The following is a 20,266-nucleotide window of genomic DNA, read 5'->3' as shown; positions in this document are numbered from 1 at the left end:
TCATATCTGTAGAGCTCCAATTATTTATTCTGCATATCATCAATGAAGTTCTGCTGATCAATTGAGCTATATTGCCTTGTTACAATCTGTGGTTGAGAACAGCATCAAGCCATTTCTGCTGTAGAACAGGAGAGTTTACCTCAAGAAAACAGGAGGCATATCTGAAGGTTACAGAAAGATTATCCCCTACTAAGATGCAGAAGGGGGCTTATACAGCAGCTCACATCTATTATTAGTAAGCAGCTGAATGGTGTGGATGCCCCAGTTGTAAACTGAGGACTGTAAAATATGTACATTTTGGAGAAGAGGTGAGGTAGGCCTTTTCCTTGAATGACACTCAAGGAAGCCATTATGGCAAGAACCATCAGTACACTTGTCTGTCATACCCTTGGTAGCAAGACTGTCTTGTGTTTTGAAGCTATATAGAGATGGGTGGCTCAGTGCACACAAGGGTTGCAGCATCTGCCATTTGAAAGGCCTGCACATAGACAGACATGTTAGAAGCAACTAAAATTATATGGGACCTACACAGGATCTTCCCACAGGTTAGATCTGGGCCATGAACTGGCCAAGCATACAGAAATTTTCTCTGCAGCTTTTTTGTTTGTTCTGTCCAGCGGAAACCAAAAACCCACGACGACAAAGGAATGATTCCTTAAGGAAAATAATACCTTTTCTTTCAGGAACAAATTTGGGTGAGAAAAAAAATAAAATAGCACTGCTTGTCACAACGTTTAAGGGTTCATGCCAGTTCAAGATTAAATCCATTTTGTCTAGATGTAGTAAGCTAGTACCTGTAATAATCAACACAGGTATTAACCTGATGCTAACCTCAAATGAAGTTTATCATCACTTCTCCCACCATCACATCAACGGTAAAAGCAACACACAGTGTCTTAGCAGCTGAGAGCTACTGCTATGCTACATGGTAAACAAGCCTATACGTGTCCTACAGTAGGTGCAAGTTAGGTCACAGATAACACAATCAGAAAATTAGAAATCTCAAATTCAGTCAGTATTGTTACTTTAAACATCTTTAAGTTCTGGAATTAAGTCTTCCAGACTTTTTCAACATTCCTTTTAAAAATACAATTCAACACCTTCTTCATTGGACATGCATGGAATGCATGGAAAGAGTTAAAAGATGCATATGAAATCTATTACCATCCAAAATGTATCAGGTGAGGAACTGATCATTGTGAATTAAATGCTATGGCAGCACTAACAAAAGGCCTGCTGCAGGTCTGTAAGGGGAAAGCACATCATACTTGCTTAACATCTAAACTTATAAAAGTAGCATCACAGAAATATTTTAGTAAAGAAATGAAAGATTAATCAGACATTAATGCATATCCTTTTCTTTGCAAATAGATGCATTAAAAGCAAATAAAATACAGCTCACATTATTCCTATATCAGAATTATGTCAATTAACTGAACCAGTATTAACCAGATTCTTTCTATTAGCTGCTCTATCACCCTCAGGACAACAATTCTTTATTGAAAAGAAACACACAGCACTCTGCATGATTGTTCTCTTTCAGCTGGTTCTAAACCCAGTAGCTCTGTACAGCATCAAACCCTTCTGTCACTCAAAGTCCAAAGAACAGTAGGAAAGGGAAAAGAGACCAAGCAAAAGTTAAACTATGCAACCTTTTCCTTTCTGTTTAGCTTCTTTGTCCTAAGTAAACCCATTAGAAAGAAGAAATAACACAGTTTGTTGCACTGCACTTACCTGTTGTGGCATATCCTCTCCATTCTTTTCACCAACATTTTCTAAAAGGTATTGTACTCAAAGCACAACCTTCTCATCCAAAGAGCCTGTGTTGAACTCGCTACAGCCTGTCATTTGCTGGACAACAGGACCTTCAACAACACTAAGACTTAATAGGCAGAGATGGCCCTCCTAAGAGAGTGCACAAATGAAACAATGTAAATTTTTACTGACTAGTCGTATTTGATGTGAAACAGCATCTTCAGCAATTTGGGGCAGGAAGGGTAAACAGGAGCACATACAAAATTTGTCGTGAAGGATCTTTGAACTGCTATCAAGGTACTTAAAATCCTCAATTTTCAGGACTAACATTCTGTATGGAGAAAGCTCCTCTAATCAGGCATTAACACAACTATGTAAAATATAACATTAACAGCATTGCAAAAGGTTTTATGTAACCATGTGTTATACCCTTTACCATTCTCATCTTCATTTGAATCCTCAGTGCAACAGGGACTTAGGTCTACCAAAACAGAATCTCAATCGGTCTGAATCAGCCAATTAGTCCCCAACCATTGCAGAGGAAGAGATGAGTCCAATCACAGACACATAAGGGGAGCTATAGCAAATGGAAGCTCCAATTCCTCACAACAACAAAACTTTGCTCAAAAATTTCTGAAACACTACTATGCATCCTATTAGTTGTTCTATGGTCATTCAACAGATAGGTTGGGGTTTTTTTAATTTACTTTTCAAAAATGTTATTTACATTTTCAAAATGTCTTTACTTTTTCAATTTAGAAGCAATAACTGAAGGCATTTAAATACTAAAAAAAAAAATTAAGAAAACGTCTTGTTTTTTTTCAAGCTCATATGGTTAGATTTCTCTATTCTATGGCTACTTTTACTTATTTTTCCTATACAGACTGAAAGTATTTAAGACTATTAAAGATCCCCTCCAATAATTTTAAATACTACAACCCAGCTAGCAAATTATTTCAAACAGAAGCGACTTTAAGATTTTGCTCGTATTCACAACCAAGGAACATTCAGACTCCAACTTTTAGACTCCATCTGCTTCATGTGTTAATGCAAAGAAATAGCCTTTTAAAAAAAGAATCCCTGAGAGAAGCAATCTTTTCCACACAGAGAAGCTAAATTTCCCACTTCAAGGCCTTAAGCAAATTCACTACACCTCAGCTGGCTGGAAGTTTTAAGTTTTACAGATAAAAAAGGAGGCAATGGGTTGCTCCCTTCTAATAATTGGTACTAAGGGAAAAGCATGATCTACTGATTCACTTTGTGGATGTTCATTATATTATACAAGTACTTGGTTTAAATCAGCTTTAATCAGCTACATCAAAGGCACTTGTGCAAATAAAGAGAATTAATAAAACCTGTTATCCCAAAGGCAAACAGTGGCAAGATGAGAGTGGCAAGCAATGAGAAGGAAGAAAAAAAAAAGGGAGGGAGACAGGGAGGGTGAATATGTTCTACAGCTATTAATCTTCAAAGAATCACATTTCCAAGTTAACCAACAGACATTCTGAAAATTTTCTGAGTCACCTTCTTCATTTAAACCAGTGTTCTCATGTGTATTTGATAAAATTTAATACAGTACTACATTGTGTTGTTTCGGTTTTTTGGGGGGGAGGGGTTGGTTGGTTCTTTTTTTTGTTGTTTGTTGGTTGGTTTGGGTTTTTGAGGGTTTTCTTGTTTGTTTTTTTGTTTGGTTGGTTTGGGGTTTAGGGTTTTTTTTGTTTGTTTTTGTTGTTTGTTTAGTTTTTGGTTTTTTGTTTGTTTGTTTTTTGTTTGGTTTGGTTGGTTTCTGTTTGGTTGGGTTTTGTTTTGGTTTGGTTGGTTGGTTGGTTGGTTTTTTGTTTTGGTTGGTTGGTTGGGTTTTTTGGGGTTTTTTTGTTTTGTTTGTTTTTTGGTTGGTTGGTTTTTTGGGGTTTTTTTTGGTTCTTTGTTTGTTTGTTTTTTTGGGTTTTTGTTTGGTTGGTTTTTTTGGGGTTTTTTTTGGTTGGTTGGTTTATTTGGGTTTTGGCAGGTTTTTTTGGTTTTGTTGTTTGTTTAGTTTTTGGGGGTTTTGTTTGTTTTTGTTTGTTTGGGTTTTTGTTTTGTTTGTTTGTTTGTTTTTGTTTTGGTTGGTTTCTGTCTGGTTGTTTTTTGTTTTGTTTGTTTTTGTGTGTTTTTTTGTTTATTTGTTTTTTGTTTGTTTTTTGGTTGTTTTTTGGTTGGTTGGGTTTTGTTTTGTTTGTTTTTTGTTTGGTTTTTTTGTTTCTTTCTTTTTGTTTGTTTTTTTTTCCTTTGTTTTTTTTGTTTGGTTTTTTTGTTTTGTTTGGTTGTTTTTTTGTGTTTTTTTGTTTCGTTGGTTAATTGATTTGGTTTTGGGGTTTTTTTTTGGTTTTGTTATTTGTTTAGTTTTTGGGGGTTTTGTTTGTTTTTTGTTTGGTTGTTTTTTTGTTTTGTTTGTTTAGGGTTTTGTTTGTTTGGGTTTTTTGTGTTTTGTTTGTTTGGTTGTTTTTGTTTTCTTTGTTTTGTTTGTTTTTGTTTTGTTTGTTTGTTTGGTTTAGTTTTTTGCTCGGTTTTTGTTTGGTTGGTTTTTTGTCTTGTTTGTTTGGTTTTTTGTTTTGTTTGTTTGGGTTTTTTGTTTGTTTGGTTGTTTTTTTGTATTGTTTGGGTTTTTGGTTATTTTTTGTTTTGTTTGTGTGTTTTTTGTTTGTTTGTTTTTTGTGGGTTTTTTTGTTTCTTTGGGGTTTTTTTGGGGTTTTTGTTTGGTTTTTAATTTTTTTTGTTTGGTTTTTAATTCTTTTTTTTTGGTTGGGTTTTTGTTTTGTTTGTTTGTTTCTTTGTTTTTTGTCTTGTTTGGTTGGTTTTTTGTTTGTTTTTTGTTGTTTTTTGTTTGGTTTGGTTTTTGTTTGGTTTTTTGCTTTGTTTGGGTTTTTGCTTGGGTGGTTGTTTTTTTGTTTTGTTTGGGTTTTTTGGGTTTTTTTTGTTTTGTTTGTATGTTTTTTGTTTGGTTGGTTTTTTGTGGTTTTTGGTTTCTTTGGGTTTTTCTGGGGGTTTTTGTTTGGTTGGTTTTTGTTTGGTTTTTTATTTTGTTTGTTTTTTGTTTGGTTGGGTTTTTGTTTTGTTTGTTTGGCTTTTTGTTTGTTTTGGGGTTTTTTTTGTTTCTTTGGTTGTTTTTTGTTTTGTTTGGTTGGTTTTTGTTTGTTTGGGTTTTCTGGGGTTTTTGTATTTTTTTTGTTTGGTTGGGTTTTGTTTGTTTGGTTGGTTTTGGTTTTAGTTTGGTTGGTTTTTTGGTTTTTTTGTTTGGTTTTTTGTGGTTTTGTGTTTTTTTTTGGTTGGTTGATTGATTTGGTTTTGGGGAGGTTTTTTTGTTTGTTTTTGCTTTGTTTCTTTTTCTATACTAAATTTAGGCAAGGTTTCCTGTCACAATTATCTTATCAGGGATGCCAGAGCTGAACGTAAATAGAAACTGAACATTACTCAAAACGTTTCTCATAAAATATAAACTGCCAGATTACTCTGTGCAGTATTGCATCCTTATTGTTACTAGCTATTCTTAGACTCTTAAGTTGCCACTACATATTCACATAGAGCACTGCATCTTATCAGGCATTCCTGTACATTCATGAACTTCCTCATCATATTGCACACTGATTTTTGGAGGAGTCTGTGGAGGCAAGTAGCCTTTTAGCTGCTTTAAGCTGCTTGAGGGGGAAGTCTGCCTTTACCACATGTACACCCCATTCCCTCACTTCCCAGATAACCTCAAATTTTCCCTAGAGTGCCCTGCACTATGTATACCACTGGTCACCCTCAAATATTAAACTTAAATAGAGCATGTAACCCCTGACCTGAAAACTGTTTCTTTAACAAATCTGTTAAGTAGTATGCATGCCAAACCTAATATAACTTCAAAGCCTCCCTGACACCACAAAACTCCCAGAGAAAGGTGTAGCAATACAGAGTGAAAAGATTTTGGCTCTTTAGTGTCCTAGAATAACTCTACTAGAAAATATCTTAATTTCCTCTACCTTTCAAAATTACAAGAAAAGTTAAATAAAATTAACCCAGAATATGAAAAAAAATAAAATTATACTTAGCATTCTCACAACAATGTAGCAGAACATATGTTGGTGAGTGATTTTCCCTTCAGTAACTACAAATCATCATTCTTCTGTATTATATTATCATGCAATGTATTTGCAAGAAGCCTCTAGAGTTCCTGCTTCACAGCACATGAAAGCTCAACTTCTTTAAGGTAAGTATGGAAAAAGTCTTTAGTACTTACCTAAACGCCAATGGAAATTTATTTTACAGTGATAAAAAATGGGAAATTTTTACATTTTCCCTACTACAGAAATAATTTCCAAGTTAAGATTTCTTATCATAAATAAAATGAGTAAAATAAATTACATCTTAGATGTTTATATTAAATATAAATGGTTTATATTTCATAGCACAAAGAGTAAACGTTCAGCATTTCTTTATAAAATTTAAAATACATAGGTCTTGTACATATGGCTTTATCAACATCTTACACAGTTTGTTCTCAGTCCTATCCATCATCCCAAATAGCACCTCTACATAAAAGATGCATACAAATTATTTCAATGAAGTGCAGTATACTCCATTAGAGAGAACATCTTTTAATTAACAGTTCTAATACCAGTTACAGTGTACAGTACTTTTAGCAATCTACTGTGTTGTAATTACACAAAATAGTAGGAAGAGACCAAATCATACAGCCCTCACCACAGTACAGACCCCAGTACAGGTTTACCTCAAGAATGGCTAGAAGATTTGGCTTATAATATATAACTCAACATGCTTATTAAAAAGTGGGCAACATATTCCAACAAGAAGTCAGACTTATCATTGCACAAAACTGCAGTCAAATTTAAGTACCATTTTGAAATTAACATTAGCAAGTTGAAACATTGGCCTGTTGAAACAAACTGATCTGCAAGCAAGGTATTTTCGTATCACTGTTTTCACACCTTTGACAGACATCATTTCCTTTGGTGGAAAGTCTAAGATTACAAAAAATAAACTTCATTATCGGACAGTTTCGAATTGTGGGACATTCGCTGATCGGACATTCATATTTAGGACACTGACAGTCCAAGTTCTCCATTTTAATAGAACACTATGAAAACTCCCCCACCAGACTGAGCTATCATTCAGTCTCATGTATATGCATTATGACAACAATCCCAACATCAAATCACTTAAGGTAATGATGAAGTTCAGCTATAAGATCATACTCAAAGTTTTCAAACCAGCCAGGAAGTTACAAAAGACAGGAGCTCGAGATACACACTGTTTCATGGACAAGATACAGACTTGAAGTTTCCTCTAGCTTCTGGGCTCTTTAACAACCCCCAACTACAACATAAACATACACTCCTGAAAAAGAAAATGAGGAGAATTCTTCCTAGAACACAGAAATTCAGAGTAAGTCAAAACATTTACTGATATTTACTTTGGTAACAGCTCTTTGTAGATAAATCAAGCAGCAAAACAGCAGTATGAAAAAAAATCTTGTTACGATAGCTGAGTACTTGAACAAAGTTAACACATAAAAAGCATTTACAGAAAAACATCTGAAAGCATCACAATGATGACAGTTGAAGCTGACTTGGATTAGAATGCATAAGTATTAGAAAATGACCACAAGCTGTAAACACAGTTCATCAAACTGAAGAAAGTATTATGAGGCTAATACAGAATTAAGTTAGGACTGATCTCAGTTTAACATCTTAGAAATACTTTTTTAAACTCATTCTTGCAGAAGGAGGAATATATGAAATAAGGACACAGTCAATTAGAACTTAAGACAGCTGAACAGCATATCAACAAATCTACAAACAGAACATGAAAGTAATGAAGTAAAAATTATAAGCTCATCCAAGAACTTTGGAAACACACCAACATTCAGGGAAATATGTAGACAACAGGGGAATGAAGATAAATCTAAAAACTAGGAGAAATACCATATAGTTTGCTTACCAAGACTGCAATTCAGCAGGACTGCAAAATTACCTAATGCAATTTGGGAATGACTCCAAGCTAGAACATACTGTTTTCTCAAGAGAACTTTGGCACAACTACAATAAGAATATTATGGTTTCTTCTGTGAACTAAATTAACTGAAAGACAAATTGGCAGATCTATAGAAGAGAGTGACTGAGAGAAATGACTAATTAAACTTCAAAGTTAATAAACATGCCCTCTTAACTACACAGATGGAGTATCTAAAACTGTTTCATTACCATTTAGGAAGAAAACTCCTTTTTAATTTTACGTATCAAGTGATATTTCATAATCCATAGCAACTGGATTAGAAGAGCTTCCTAAAAATGAAGTATAATTCCCCACTTATGTATTTGCACTGGCAGATGCCTCAGACATAAATCCATGTACACTCTTGATTAAGCTGGGAGAAGAAAATGTACCTTAAACACAGGTATGAAGCACAGTGCTGACATGAGAGATGCATCCAAAATAGGAATATTCTTTGACTGAAAACATAGTATAGAGCATTGTTATGCAGCATATTATGTAGTAAAAAGTGCAGTGCATTATGTTAAGCATTCCTAGTGTGGTGACAGCCTCTGAGCTCCACAGAAGAGCAGTTGCCAGAAGTAAATTGTGGCTCTTAACTGCAAAAAGCTATTGAGTGTGCATCAATTCCTGTAACCCACTGCATTCTGCTATTTTAAGCTTCTGAAAGAAGAAACATTTTGTATCTTGCAGATTTAATTTTTTTCCATGGTATATCTTCATATTCCTAGGCTATGCTGATCTGGGGAAATGCAGACTGATATATTTGAAAATAAAATGCTTTGTTCCTTTTGAGAAAAAAAAAAACAAACAAAAAGAACCCAAGTCTCAACATTCAATAAGAGAAAGTATTATATGGTATCAATTTAAAGTTTAGGTAAGTTATATCCAAATTGCACTAATATTTCTATTAAAAAGTAATTCAAATAAGTGAATGTGTGTGTTGCAGATAGATTTCAACAATACACAAAACTACACAGCTACGCTATTTTCAGTTAGTTACTTCAAACAGAGGGGGAAAAAAAAAATCAAAACTGTATGCTGTAACTGCTCATGTGAAATACACAAAAAATTGAAAGCTACAATGACTAAAGCATATTCAGTATGAAAACGAGACTTCTTTAATCAAACTCAGATTGATCCTGTGCACTTCTTCAGAATTCTGTTCCAAGTCAACATTTGCAACAAGTTTAAAAAAACAAAGACAGACAATAAGTGACAAAGGACAGCCTAACAAAGAATGAGTCCCTTTAGAATTTCCACAGTATCTACCTATATGAACAATTTAAAATGGAGGTGTTTTAAATATAAGAAATACCTTAGCTGACTTCTAGCCATTATAGATCAACCCTCCTTATCTGTTAAAAAATTAACCTATAATCTTTAAAGCTTTATTCTCAGTAGCATTTATTCTACCCATGCCCACTACGTTACATGTTGTGTACTTTATGTACACTGTGTTCCACGTTGTGTACTTTATGCATTCATTACTTAAATGCTGCTATATGTTTTCAGTGAGTATTAAGAACAAACCATGTCTCAAGTACAACTAAACTGGTCACATCTATGTGGTTCACTTAAATTTAGTTTTTAATTACCTGTACAAATAGTTTAAAATTCTGCAAAGAAAAAAAAAATCAGACATCTTAAAATGGTATGTTTAGGGTTACATTCTGTCATTGTTACCTAGTCCCCTCATTTATATAGTTCCCACCAGTGGGTGATGAATACTAAAAAGATTATCATTTCTTGTACATTTGTATTATTTAATCCTCATCCTAAGTATAAATTTGCAACACAGTAGTAACACTGCAGGTATAGAAATAATGCTTCCTATCAGGCATATGAAAAGATTAACACTCTACCACAGTTGATGCTGGTGTATTTATATAGAAGGCTTCTCACAGATCAATTCAGTCTATGGGAGGTAGATGTTTGTCTATGAACTGTTTTACATCCATCATCTCCTGTTCAAAGATAAAAAGTATGAAAGTATGTATTAGTTGAAGTTCAGTACCACTATATATTCAGCTACACTTAAATCTTGTTTCAAAATTTCAGTTATAATGAGCAGCTGGGCTATAAATATTGAGTAATTAGTTACTTGATAAAATCATACCACTTTGCACACAAGTCAAGGCTGATAAGTCTCTTCAGAAGAGGCTAAAATACAAGAGAGAGCAAAGGCTACTTTTTCTCTCTCTGACACTGAGCAGGCAAGTTATATATTAAACATCGGGTGATCTGAATAGAACCAGGTTGACCACAGACAGGATCTGAATGCAGCTAAAGCCATAGCTTTGTGTATATTTTAAACTTTTTTCAGTTAGCAACAGTGTGAAAAGGCAGCAGCTCCTCCTCCTAACCATTCAGTTTCATCTTCATGATGTTTCCTTCCTTAAGGAAATGCAATGCAGCAAACTAGACCAGGAAACTAAGCCAGGTTAGTTTTTCTTTTTTAGTTAAGTCATTGTTGTAATAAAGAGCGCATTTAAATATATTTGTGCAACAACTCAGCCATATTACTGTCAAAATACAATATTACTGTGTAAATGTCCCAAAGAGGTTGTCCAAAGGTACAGTTCCCTCAAGATAGAACAATCTAAATTAAAAAAGTTACGGATTCAGACAAACGCAGATCTGCTCCTCGCCTCCTCTTCTGTTTCTTACTCCTATCAGTTTGTGTGAGTTCTGATGCTTCAACTCACTACAGCTGCAATAACTGAAGCCAGCAGCTTTTGCCATTTTAACAAGTTCAAAATGGTTCAAGGAAGTTTCTGATCAGCTCTAGAGCCAGTGCAAGGAGGAAGAGAGGGCCACAAGGTCATGAGCAGAGGGAACCAGTCCACTCCTTTCTGGCAGCAGCAAGTTATTACATCAGCTCAGCTGCCTGCTGAGCCAGAATCATAAATATAGGTTCTGAGGCTGCCTCTTCCATAATGTCAGTCCTCCCTCTCTATTCTTCTGTGTTTCCATCCATAGAACTATCAGGGTTCTTCTCTCCAGAATACCATGCTGGATTTATGCTATGAGAATGTCTTCCAATTCAGGCTGGGGTTTTGAGGTTTTTCTTTGTTTGGTTTCTGGGGGTTTTTTTCGATTTGTTTTTTTTTTTAGTTAGTAAGTAAACAATAAAAATTTAGGGGGAAAAAGAGTATTTTATAGACCAAGTAGCCTAGTCCCTAAAATACAACCTTATGAGAAAGTTCTCACTAGTCATATAAACTTTTGCTTTGTATGCTTTTTTTTAGCCCAGCATTTGGTTACTCACCAAAATAAGTCAGCAGCATGAAGCACTTGTTATTGGGGAAAAAAAAAAAATGAAGACAAACACAAAACCAACCAACCAAAAACTAACTCAGCCATCCTCTCCCCCCGCTAAAACCAGTATTTGTTTTAAGGGAAAAGAATTAACCATACCCAGCTAAAACATTGTATATTAAGAAAAGTACCTCAAGAGATGAGCTATGCATCATGCCAGAGTAAGTCTTGAAGGTTACATTGGCTGGATTTATCATACTCTTTAGCTTCTCAACAGTGAGGGAACCGAACATTACAGGAACCAGTGGGTCACAGTCCCCGTGGCACTGAAGAACAGGAATGTCCTTGTTGACACCACCGATAGGGCCCTGCTAGGAGTGGAATTAGACAAGAGAAGAGAAGAAAGAGACACTAAGTGGAGATAAGGCTTCTAACACCTTTGAAATAAAATAACCCCATGGTACTATGCCCTGTGGTATAAGTTGAATTCTGAGAGGTGGAAAAATACAATGTATAGTCTGCAAGTTCCTTATGAAGTAAGCTCTGTATCTGACAGTACATTCAGCTCAAAGACCTGCAAATAACATTTTGTCAAAAAACTTCAGAACAGAAGAACATGACTTCTGGCCAAGTAAAAACCCTGAAACTTCATTCAACTGCAGATGTAACAAATGGCAGATAGGAAATTAATCTTCACAGAAAATTTGTTATATCCTTTAAACTTTCTAGGAATGTCATTTTAAACATAGATAGCTACTCAGCGTTTATTCATGCTTCCTATTGAGCAAAATCTGAAACTCCAGGGCACTACTTTAAAAACTTTGAAGTTATCAAACAACTGTCAATGTCTGGTAATAACGATGGCCCCTAACTCCTGCAGGAGGTACAATTTTGAGATACACTCACTCCCCAAAGGCGCAAATTATCTTAGGAAAGAAATATAAATACCTGAGGAAAAGAGGCCCGTAGAGGAAGCCAACAGCTGAGGGCTACAACACCTGCTAATTTTTGATGTGTTGTAAGAGCTGTATACAACGATAAAGCACCTCCCTAACATAAAGAGACATAAGTATTAGAATAGTCACAGTAATCTCCCTCTTAATGCTTGTTTCAAGACCTCTGATTTCTCTTTTAAAGGGCATTTTCTATTTCAATCTATCCTTCTTTAGAACCAACACTAAAAACAGTGTTTATGTACTTGTGTTTTGTTTTTTCTCCTCCCCTCCAAGACCATGTTATGAATTCAGAACTAAACCAGCAAATTTACTGTAACTAACAGCTGTGAAAAAAAAATAAAACACTATTACTCACAACAATATTATCACTACTTTAATATTTCAATTTATTTGCATGCAGACTGGGGAGTTGATGTATGGACCAATTAATCTACTCAGCTACCTACCACAAGTATGAAGGGAAGATTTGCCAAATAAATCTAGACCACCAAATATCCACCAAATTAAATTTAAACTAAAAATACAGCAAGATTTTCAAGTAAAACTATATATGTTATCTGCATAAAGATTTTAAATAGGCTATCAATTTTAGTACGTTTTTACACATGCATATTCATTCTCCAGTAAATAGTAATCATTTGCACAAAACTAAAAAACTTCATTTGTTAAAGCAAAGGAAAATTGACATCTTAAAATTTTAGAGGCATCTAACATCAGGTCTTTTCAATTCAATTGTCTAGATTTTCCACTTTAAGAAAGCTAGGTAACTTCTCTAGAAAAAAAACCCACACAGTCCTTTCCAACCATATCTTACCTGAGAAAAGCCTCCTAGAATAATTCGATTAGAAGGAATTCCATTTTTTACTTCTTGATCTATCAGTGCTTTAACTGCAACATAAATAAAGGCCCAGTAGTTAAAAGTCACTCCATTCTCAAGAAAGACACCTTCCTCCTGGCATCAACAGAAAGCTAGTGAAAGGAAAATCTAGTCTGCTATATGTTAAAAAGTATCAAAATATCTAGAGCACATACCATTCTCCGCCGCCTGCTTGATCCCAGCTTCATCCTCCTGTGAATCTGGAGAAAGCCCAGTGATATCAAACCTTACAAAAACATCAACAAGAGCATTATTCATTAGAGCATCCATTCCACTTCCTTAATACACAAATAATAAAAATTGGATGTTTTCCAGATAAAAATTTTAGCTGACATATTGTTTAGTACCATAGATTACAAGAAACATATTTACATTGGTAAATGTGGCTTAAGAGGCCAGATCTAGTCAACAAAGCTTTTCTGAGTTCTGATATCTTCTGTAATTTACTGCAAATTAAGCAGCTTAGTTTTGATATTTGCTCCAAAAATATTAGCAGAAATTTCAATTTATCAGTTCTATGTACAAATTAAAATATAGTTTGAAGAAATACAGGAAAAACAAACACAAGTTACTTGAGGAAAAAAAACAAAATCAAAACTCAACAAAACTGAAGACTGGTTTAGGACCATTGAAATCTACCACAACTCTTCTTGTTCTCTATTCAGAATGGATGTTATAAAGAACAGTTTCTACATATCATACTGACCTACCAAATATTACTCACTAGTAGTAACAATATTTCTACTGCAAGTTTCTACTACTACTGACTTTGAATTCACACATGATGCACACTGTACCTGTAAAATAAAATGGGGTTTCTATTTTAAGACACACAGATTAGTCCTGAGGAATAACCATTACCATAGATACACAAGCATAATTAGTGTACTCATGAGAGCCCTTTTATAAGAAGAGAACTAAAGCAAAAAGCTTTTTATACTTGCATGTGATTAAAACCAGACATTCACGGTGTTCATGATTTTAAATTAAGAATAATGAGCTCAAACCTCTGGATATAGTTTCATTAGAATCATCTGCAATTGTACAAATACTTACCATGATGGCATAGACATGTTCATGTTCAAAGAAACTGGCATGACTGGCCTAGAAATGAGAATGAACACCACTGACATAAGATAGATACTGAAATTCAACAATGCACACGCAGTTACATCATGAAATTACATGACATAACTGTCATGTAATTATGTCTTACTTTTAAACTGTAATTATCATAAGCTGCTTTACAGCATCTCTTGAAGGAAACTCTCTTGAAACTTGCCAGCCCAAACATATTTAATATTCAAGGTTGAATTACCACTCTCTATGGAGAGCAAGCAAAACATTAATGGGCTGCTTTAAATGCGTGTGTGCAACTGCATATATATCATATACATATTTTAATATATACATGCTTAGGCAGGGCCTGCCTTCACTGCAGGACTCCTTCCCACCCCTATGCTGCTGTATGCCATCTTTTCAGGCATATCAAGACAACTTCAATGGACCATACCATGGATCAAACCTGGCTTTAATTTTAATCTGTGGAAACTGAGGACCATAAGTTCCGCAGGGAAAGACTGAAAGAAGACAAAGGGCAAGCAAAGAAAACAGCAAATCTTGCTAAGCTCCTTTTGAAAGGCTCAGGAAAGCGCAGCCATGTGGTAAAACAAATAAATCAATCACAGCCCAGTAATCAGCAAAAAACTGCTTACTTCTCTCTTTATCATCCATGCTCTGCATATCCCAATACAATCTGAACTTTATGTTAAAATAAATTAACATTATACGTAATTAGTTTTTCTACCATTAAGTAAACACTAGATAGATCTTATTGCTTTATTTATTGACTCCCGACTGTTCAGAAGTATTTCTCTTGTCAAATTGCACAAAGACAGGTCAAATTGCATTGTTTCCTGAAAGTATGAATATCCTGTGAATCTTTAAATTTCCCTGTACCATACAGCAAGTTTCAATATACTATATACACACCCAAGCTTAAGCACATGTACCTCATACAAATTATATGTAATGGTAAGTAAAATACAAACAAAAATTATTCCTTGATAAAACTGNCATACCATTCTCCGCCGCCTGCTTGATCCCAGCTTCATCCTCCTGTGAATCTGGAGAAAGCCCAGTGATATCAAACCTTACAAAAACATCAACAAGAGCATTATTCATTAGAGCATCCATTCCACTTCCTTAATACACAAATAATAAAAATTGGATGTTTTCCAGATAAAAATTTTAGCTGACATATTGTTTAGTACCATAGATTACAAGAAACATATTTACATTGGTAAATGTGGCTTAAGAGGCCAGATCTAGTCAACAAAGCTTTTCTGAGTTCTGATATCTTCTGTAATTTACTGCAAATTAAGCAGCTTAGTTTTGATATTTGCTCCAAAAATATTAGCAGAAATTTCAATTTATCAGTTCTATGTACAAATTAAAATATAGTTTGAAGAAATACAGGAAAAACAAACACAAGTTACTTGAGGAAAAAAAACAAAATCAAAACTCAACAAAACTGAAGACTGGTTTAGGACCATTGAAATCTACCACAACTCTTCTTGTTCTCTATTCAGAATGGATGTTATAAAGAACAGTTTCTACATATCATACTGACCTACCAAATATTACTCACTAGTAGTAACAATATTTCTACTGCAAGTTTCTACTACTACTGACTTTGAATTCACACATGATGCACACTGTACCTGTAAAATAACATGGGGTTTCTATTTTAAGACACACAGATTAGTCCTGAGGAATAACCATTACCATAGATACACAAGCATAATTAGTGTACTCATGAGAGCCCTTTTATAAGAAGAGAACTAAAGCAAAAAGCTTTTTATACTTGCATGTGATTAAAACCAGACATTCACGGTGTTCATGATTTTAAATTAAGAATAATGAGCTCAAACCTCTGGATATAGTTTCATTAGAATCATCTGCAATTGTACAAATACTTACCATGATGGCATAGACATGTTCATGTTCAAAGAAACTGGCATGACTGGCCTAGAAATGAGAATGAACACCACTGACATAAGATAGATACTGAAATTCAACAATGCACACGCAGTTACATCATGAAATTACATGACATAACTGTCATGTAATTATGTCTTACTTTTAAACTGTAATTATCATAAGCTGCTTTACAGCATCTCTTGAAGGAAACTCTCTTGAAACTTGCCAGCCCAAACATATTTAATATTCAAGGTTGAATTACCACTCTCTATGGAGAGCAAGCAAAACATTAATGGGCTGCTTTAAATGCGTGTGTGTGCAACTGCATATATATCATATACATATTTTAATATATACATGCTTAGGCAGGGCCTGCCTTCACTGCAGGACTCCTTCCCACCCCTATGCTGCTGTATGCCATCTTTTCAGGCATATCAAGACAACTTCAATGGACCATACCATGGATCAAACCTGGCTTTAATTTTAATCTGTGGAAACTGAGGACCATAAGTTCCGCAGGGAAAGACTGAAAGAAGACAAAGGGCAAGCAAAGAAAACAGCAAATCTTGCTAAGCTCCTTTTGAAAGGCTCAGGAAAGCGCAGCCATGTGGTAAAACAAATAAATCAATCACAGCCCAGTAATCAGCAAAAAACTGCTTACTTCTCTCTCTATCATCCATGCTCTGCATATCCCAATACAATCTGAACTTTATGTTAAAATAAATTAACATTATACGTAATTAGTTTTTCTACCATTAAGTAAACACTAGATAGATCTTATTGCTTTATTTATTGACTCCCGACTGTTCAGAAGTATTTCTCTTGTCAAATTGCACAAAGACAGGTCAAATTGCATTGTTTCCTGAAAGTATGAATATCCTGTGAATCTTTAAATTTCCCTGTACCATACAGCAAGTTTCAATATACTATATACACACCCAAGCTTAAGCACATGTACCTCATACAAATTATATGTAATGGTAAGTAAAATACAAACAAAAATTATTCCTTGATAAAACTGTTTTTTAACAAATGACTGTTGGGGGGGAAGCAACAAACAAATCAATCCAATGAAAACAAAGTCAAAATAATCTAATTTTGTATGTAAAACCTTCCAAATACGTTTTCAGTCTGAACTAGTAAGAAAAACAAAATACAACTAAAAATGCAGTTTTGCCCTAAAGTAAATCATACAGCAGTTCCTAAAACCAAGAAAATACTTAATATCATCAGCATAATTTGAGAGTGCATTTTTATATAAAAACCCGAAATGCAGAGACATCCAAATCCCATTTGACTTCATCATCTGTGCAAATGTCTTAATATGCAACTCTGCAGAATAAGGTAAAACAAGAAAAGTTACAAACTTACGCATGTGGGCAAATGTATTTCACATGAGGGCTTTTGATACCTGCAAGCGCTTCTGACCATCCATGCCTGTTGACAAAAAGTATATTAAATTGCAGTTATGTTTTGGCTTAGCTCTTATTTCTATACTGGTGCATCAGCACAGTTCAAGTATGAAATATGCAGAATTAGCTCACTATAAACACATTTCTAGAAAATTTTTACATCAACCACAGTATACTATGAATGCAGTACTAAACTCAGAAGGTTTGTTGAGCATCTGAATGCTTGTAGCATTGAAACAGCCAGGAAGACTTTATCTAATTTGACTACCACACTTGTGACAGAGCTGCAGAAACACCACTTTGGCTCTAGGCAAAGCCTGCTCTGTATCTGTATGGCTTAATTAACTTGTGTGGCACAACAGATGAACAGAGGTATCCTGCTTCCAGGCAGCTCAGAGGCTGCTTTGCTGCTACTGCAGAGTTAAGGCAGTTTCTTTCACAGCCAACTCTGCTCTTTCTGAACCACATTTCTTCATGCGAGAGAGCAGCAAACTGACATCCAAACTAACTCCACGTGAAGCCAACCTAATCAATCAGGCGTGTTAACTTCAGCTCAGCTCAAATGTTCTTGGATTCAGGTAGTCCTAAACACCACTTCAGACTGCAGCAGTTTTTTAATCTCAAGCACATGCCGTATATGAGTACTCAGAACAACGCAAGGTCTGCACAGAAGACAAGCTAACGAGCTTCCACCAATCCAGAACACTGGAAAGCATAATTTAAAGACTCACTCTAGGGCTCATCTAGATATGAACTGACCTTGACCCAAATAGGAACCCATGTAGAACCACTGCCTAGGTCTGCATTTGGCTTTCCAGAACGCTCAGTGGTACTTTTATTTCCTCATTTTCTCATCATTCAGTATTCCTAACTCAGCCACTAAATTAGATATCGGAAATTTGATTCTAAGCAGAAAACGCCTTTAACAAATTCATCAGTGACATAGCTGAACTAATCAGACCTCCAGCAGACAAGCATGTTTGGTTTAGTTTTAATATCATCCTGAAAAGTTGAAGGCATTTCCAACACACAGACAGCACAGACATTTGAAGCGCTGACCGTGTGTCTCAGCCTGCTTCCTACCAATACTTTTATATATACTATTAACAAACTGCAGGTAATATGATTTGCATAACATTTGCAGTATCACAGAAGACCAAATAAGAATCTAAAGGAGAAATACAACTGAGAAAAAATAACTAAGAATTTGTGGGCATTTTTTAGCCAACTATGAAGAATAATTTGACAAATTTGGAAAGCAACAGTGTATACCCATTTATGCAAACTCCTTAGAACAATTCTCTATGTTGTACCTTTTGTTCAGATTTTTCACAAGTATGTACCAATCTTTAAGTGCCATTTATATAGGAGCTAAGGGAGAAAAAGAACACAACCTCTGTTAGACACTTCCCAGTGTAAGAAAACTACAGTTGGTAAAATGAAATGATCAGTTTAAAAATTCAGGTGAAGTGCAACAGATCAGTTTAAACTGGGAGAGGTTATAAAATTGTTAATAAGTTCTCTTCAGACAACTTTTTTGGGTCACTACTGCAGCTTTTATTTAAAAAAAAACCCCAGTAGCATGTTAAAAGCAGCTTATCTAATCTGATCTACAGTGGACTAGAGGAACAAACACAACTAAATCACTGTACTTCCCCAAAAGTGTCATGTCTTGTTAATGCAGACATTTTAGCATACTCAGTGCATTTGCAAGTTTGAGACTGCATTAGCTTTGACAATGGAAACACCACCTTGTCTAAGGAATACAACTTACAATAAAGAGCAAGTCTCTATTTTTTTACCCCTTGCCATAACCAACATCAACCCAATTTGCAAGCACTCAAATTCCAAAAGCTCAAAAGATTCTGCAATCATTTGCTGAACATTTGGTGCCAAGATGCAGGCAGTACTGCTCCCTCATGTGCGTCCTACCAGCAAAAAGGAAGAAGGATAACGCAAACAAGGTGTTGTGTCAGCACAACAAATCAGAGCAGAAAATCTCCACTTGTAAAATACTGCCAAGTGCATTGGACTTGACTCTTTTTTAAACTTTCTAAATGTCCAGACTATGCAAGTTTTAATTCTGACATCTGACTTAGCTGACTTGCTTGTTCTTCAGAAAAAATTTACATCTTAAATATGGTAAGTTTCAACCTTGAGGCAACATTCCAGTTCCACGTTCAAGAGTTCTTGAAAAAAAAATGCAATTTTGCCCATAAGAGAGTAAAACAGACAAAGCATTCATGCTACTTATTTTCAGTATCTAAGTGTCAATTTCGTTAAAGTCTTGCACTAAAAAGGTTTAACACACTCCTAACTTGTTAATTCAATGGCTTTAATGAATGCATGCTTATTTCTGGGCACATACAAGCTTCAAATGGAAACATTACACCACAGCTAGAATGCCTCCCAAAAATTCCCTACTACTCTTTCCATTTCTACTCAAACGTGGAAATAGCAGGAACGAGGTAAACAGGGTACTGCACATTTTATTTAGGTGGTTTTTTCATACTCTGAAATCCACATTTCATAGAGAGAAATCTGTAGATATTAGGTGACTACTTTGGAGTTTGCTTAGATAAATCAAATAGATGTGAATTTTTATGTAAGTACAACATACTGAAGAAGAAACAACGGACTAACAGCGCCTATTGGCAAACCAGCAATCCACAAGTCCAGAATAAAAAAGAACTTTAAATTTAGACAAGCACAGGAATAACCAGGAACCCACTCTCAGGAAAACGGAAGATCAGAACCCCGCAGACTTCTTTTTCTACCAAGTTTGACTCAAGAACAGAAGAGGGATCACATTCAGGCCGAATTAAGTAAATGAGTGAAAAGAAAGAAGAAAAAGCTTTTGAGGACTTGCTGGGAAATTTTAAATAAATAGCTGTCACCATTATTGCAGGACACATGAAGTTTTATCTGTTGTTGGCTGCTGCATTCAATGAAGGGCAAAACAAGAAGCTTAAGTAACTTTTAACTGTTCA

At 35.0% G+C, this 20,266-nt stretch overlaps 1 protein-coding gene across 3 annotated transcripts; it reads right to left on the bottom strand.

The window, feature by feature from the left end:
• Positions 1-6,154: 6,154 nt before the first annotated feature.
• LYPLA1 (lysophospholipase 1) lies at positions 6,155-17,322 on the bottom strand. 3 transcript variants are annotated; one of them, XM_029959323.1, is made up of 7 exons: positions 17,236-17,322; positions 15,865-15,912; positions 14,964-15,034; positions 12,820-12,893; positions 11,998-12,099; positions 11,241-11,417; positions 6,155-9,755 (listed from the first exon to the last, which is right to left on the bottom strand). In XM_029959323.1, exons 2-7 carry the CDS (start codon positions 15,903-15,905, stop codon positions 9,702-9,704), a joined length of 519 nt encoding a protein of 172 aa, XP_029815183.1. In that variant the 5' UTR covers positions 15,906-15,912; positions 17,236-17,322; the 3' UTR covers positions 6,155-9,701. The 3 variants fall into 3 exon arrangements, with proteins under 3 accessions (XP_029815183.1, XP_029815181.1, XP_029815182.1); XM_029959321.1 differs by lacking the exons at positions 14,964-15,034; positions 15,865-15,912; positions 17,236-17,322 and adding exons at positions 13,038-13,108; positions 13,939-14,040 and having other exon boundaries at positions 11,241-11,420; XM_029959322.1 differs by lacking the exons at positions 14,964-15,034; positions 15,865-15,912; positions 17,236-17,322 and adding exons at positions 13,038-13,108; positions 13,939-14,040.
• Positions 17,323-20,266: the final 2,944 nt, after the last annotated feature.

Source organism: Manacus vitellinus, unplaced genomic scaffold, assembly GCF_001715985.3.
Source record: "Manacus vitellinus isolate BGI_N305 unplaced genomic scaffold, ASM171598v3 scaffold_1_pilon, whole genome shotgun sequence".
In the NCBI taxonomy this organism is placed as follows: domain Eukaryota; kingdom Metazoa; phylum Chordata; class Aves; order Passeriformes; family Pipridae; genus Manacus; species Manacus vitellinus.
Note: the sequence above shows the minus strand (reverse complement) of the source record. Positions and strands in the feature narration are given on the sequence as shown.

What these genes read in the sequence shown, in the direction of transcription:
- LYPLA1 (XM_029959321.1), bottom strand. Translation starts at nt 14,015, where the DNA reads ATGTCAGTGGTGTTCATTCTCATTTCTAGGCCAGTCATGCCAGTTTCT. An exon ending in CAAGCAGGCGGCGGAGAATG is followed by an intron (nt 12,894 to 13,037) that starts GTATGTGCTCTA and finishes TTTATGTTGCAG; the next exon opens with TTAAAGCACTGATAGATCAA. An exon ending in TACGGGCCTCTTTTCCTCAG is followed by an intron (nt 11,421 to 11,997) that starts GTATTTATATTT and finishes TTCCACTCCTAG; the next exon opens with CAGGGCCCTATCGGTGGTGT.